Below are 2,726 nucleotides of genomic sequence, written 5' to 3'. Positions count from 1 at the left end.
TGCTCAGGCTTCGATCAGTCTCTAAGCAGCTGCTTTCATGGCTCCTCTGCCCTTGTCCTGAGAAAGCAGTCCTCCCTGTCCATGGGGAGGAAGGACGCAGGGGGAGGCACTGGAGTGGGAGCAGGAGCCTGGGTTGGACTTGGACCCAGGTTGCCCCGGGATGGGTGGTTTCAGGAGCCCACATGGAGGCCTTTGCAGAGGCCTGATTTCCAGACAGGGATTTCCAGACAGAGCTGCCCCTGCCCTGGGATCATCACACCCATTCGAAGGGTCTCCCCAATGGCTCACAGTGACACTTGCTCTTGCAGGAGTACACCAGCCCCTGGGACGTTGAGCGCATTGCATCCGGCAGCTCTTCCAGGGAGACCCGTCCTGCAAACCTGCCTGCTGTGCCCCCTCCCCACACTGCTGTGCCCATCCATGCCAGTCCCACTATCCTCTGCCTCCTCTCGCTCTGCTGGGTTCCCACATCTCTCCTCCCCTCCTCTGCATGGTCCCAGCACAGTGCGGTGATAATAAACTTCCCCTTGGCATTCAGTCCCGTGTGTGTCTCCTCTGGTCCCTGCCTGCCTGCGAAGGGGAACGTGCCAGCTGAAATCATGTCTGTGTGATAAAAGTGCTAAATGGCTGTGCCGGGAGCTCCCCTGGCCCAGTGCCTTGAGAAGAAGGAAGGCAATGGGGAGGGATGGGGAGGGCCGTGGCGTAGTGGTTATCCTGCACAGCATTGCCACCTGCTCTTGCACTCGGCTGCCGCCGGCACTTCTGTGCCCTTCCCCAGGTCAGACCACAGGTCTCCAGCCTGGGGTCTGTGCAAGGAGGCCCATGGTGAGGGACGGGCAGTGCAAGGGCCTTGCCCAGCATGCCACGGGTGTCAGGGAGGGAGGCAGCGCTGGATGGAAACACCGACCATGGCAGGTGTGTGTCACAGGTGTGTGGGGAGCAGGGAGCTGCACACCTGCCACGGGGGAGCAACCGTCAGCACGTGTCCGTGGTGCAGAGATGTGGTTGCGGTCAGTGCAGGGCCCGTGCTACCAGGGTCCCTGGCCTTGCACCGGGCTCCTGTGCTCATGGGACAGCACGCGTCAGGCCAGGCCCCGCTCCTGGCCCGTGACAGGAGAGACAATGGTGTCCGTCGTCCGCCCACCCTGGGCAGCTGTTTCCCTCCGAAGCAGGAGGGGACGGGTGTACTAACGATGATTGATAACTAGCCCTGCATTTCAATTCTCTTCTGCGCAGGTCACTATTTCTCTCTACCTCTTCTGTCCCAGTGTGAAACGCTGATATAAGCCCTCAGATTTCCCCCTTTCTCTCTCTGAGTGCTGCATCTGGCCATAAGGCCCCACACACCCTGTGCAATTCGGTTATATCTGTGCTTACAATGTGTTGAAAATGTCTTGTTTTCAGATCTTGCCACCAATCACTTAATTATCTGCCATTACCCATTGACACTATCACTATGTCCCCTTGGATCTGGAGGTCTCCCCTGTTTTTACTGCAGCAAAATCCTCCTGCCGTGGAGGAAAACTGTGTCCTGGGTCCTGCCCTCAGTGCCCCCATTCCCAGGGTGGATCCGCCCTCCCTTCTGCCCCCTCAGGGTCTCCCCTCCTTGCTCCAGGGCCTGGAGACTTTTGTATTCGTGGCGGGCTCGCGGCTTTTGCCCAGCAAGCCCGGCTTGCAGAAGGACACTTCGGATTGGTGGAACATTTCCACCAATCAGGTAGCAGCTGGGTAGGGCTTGCCCCGCCCCAGCTTGGAGGGGAGGAGCTCTTGGACCTGATTGAAAGCTACACTTTGCAGGTCTGGCAGACTCCAGGGGCAGAGCCTCCAGTGCAAATAAAAGCCCAGTGTGCTCAGCAATTTGGTAGACTGGCGAGGGACCACCGGTGAGGAGAGAGGAGCTCTGGAGAAGACCATGATCAGGACCCCGCCTGAGCCTCAATGGTGCGCGGATCAGCACACGGTGCTCAGGTTCTCGGAGGTGCTTGAGGCAGCTTGAGCCTGCGAACCCGGCAAGCAGATGGGTAGGCGATGCGCGGATCGGTGCACGGAGAGCTGAACCTGGGAGCAGCTGGAGGCTGCTCGGGCCCCACACGGTACTCAGGTCAGCGCATGGAGTCAGCCCTGGGAGCAGCTCGAGACTGCTCAAGTTAGCCCCAGCTCTAGGCCAGATAACCGGTATAGCAAAACCCCAAGTTTTTCTTCTTTTTTTTCCTTTTAAAATGCATTCCCTCCCCTTCCCCAACCATTTCTGACTTTTTCTCTCCCTCTCTATTCCCTATAGATAAGTATAAGTGAGCTAAGACATAGGATAAGCTTCAGCATTTTATTTTGGTAGCAAATTGTACTTGTTTTGTTTTTTCTCCATCTTTATATTGTATAATTATTATGTTCATATTGATCTTTACTGTTCCATATTACTGCTTTACTGGTACTATATCTATATAGTACCAGTAAACTTATATCTTATACCAGTAAACTTACCTTATAGTACCCTAACATCTATGAATCTATATGATTTAGGCCTACATATGAAGTTAGCATAAGTCATGTCAAGTTTCCATTTTGTTTGTCAAGTCTCCATCTTGTTCCCCATGCCTTGTTGTGTAACCTATGAGGCACACCTACCCCTCCTATGTAACTTGGTTCCTGAATGACTGGGGTTGAATGAGGGTGTTTGAGAGACATTAGCAGTAGGTCTAAAAATAGCTCCCTCTGAATGACCAAAC

At 54.7% G+C, this 2,726-nt stretch overlaps 1 protein-coding gene across 1 annotated transcript in view; it reads left to right on the top strand.

The window, feature by feature from the left end:
• Window positions 1-484, top strand: part of LOC102370050 (C-type lectin lectoxin-Lio2-like) — a 10,831-nt gene extending 10,347 nt beyond the window's left edge. The window contains exon 5 of the mRNA XM_025195714.1: window positions 309-484. Within this exon, the coding sequence (XP_025051499.1) occupies window positions 309-334 (26 nt within the window). The 3' untranslated portion in view covers window positions 335-484. The remainder of the gene's footprint in view (window positions 1-308) is intronic.
• Window positions 485-2,726: the final 2,242 nt, after the last annotated feature.

This window comes from Alligator sinensis, unplaced genomic scaffold (assembly GCF_000455745.1).
Source record: "Alligator sinensis unplaced genomic scaffold, ASM45574v1 scaffold1826_1, whole genome shotgun sequence".
In the NCBI taxonomy this organism is placed as follows: Eukaryota; Metazoa; Chordata; order Crocodylia; family Alligatoridae; genus Alligator; species Alligator sinensis.
Note: the sequence above shows the minus strand (reverse complement) of the source record. Positions and strands in the feature narration are given on the sequence as shown.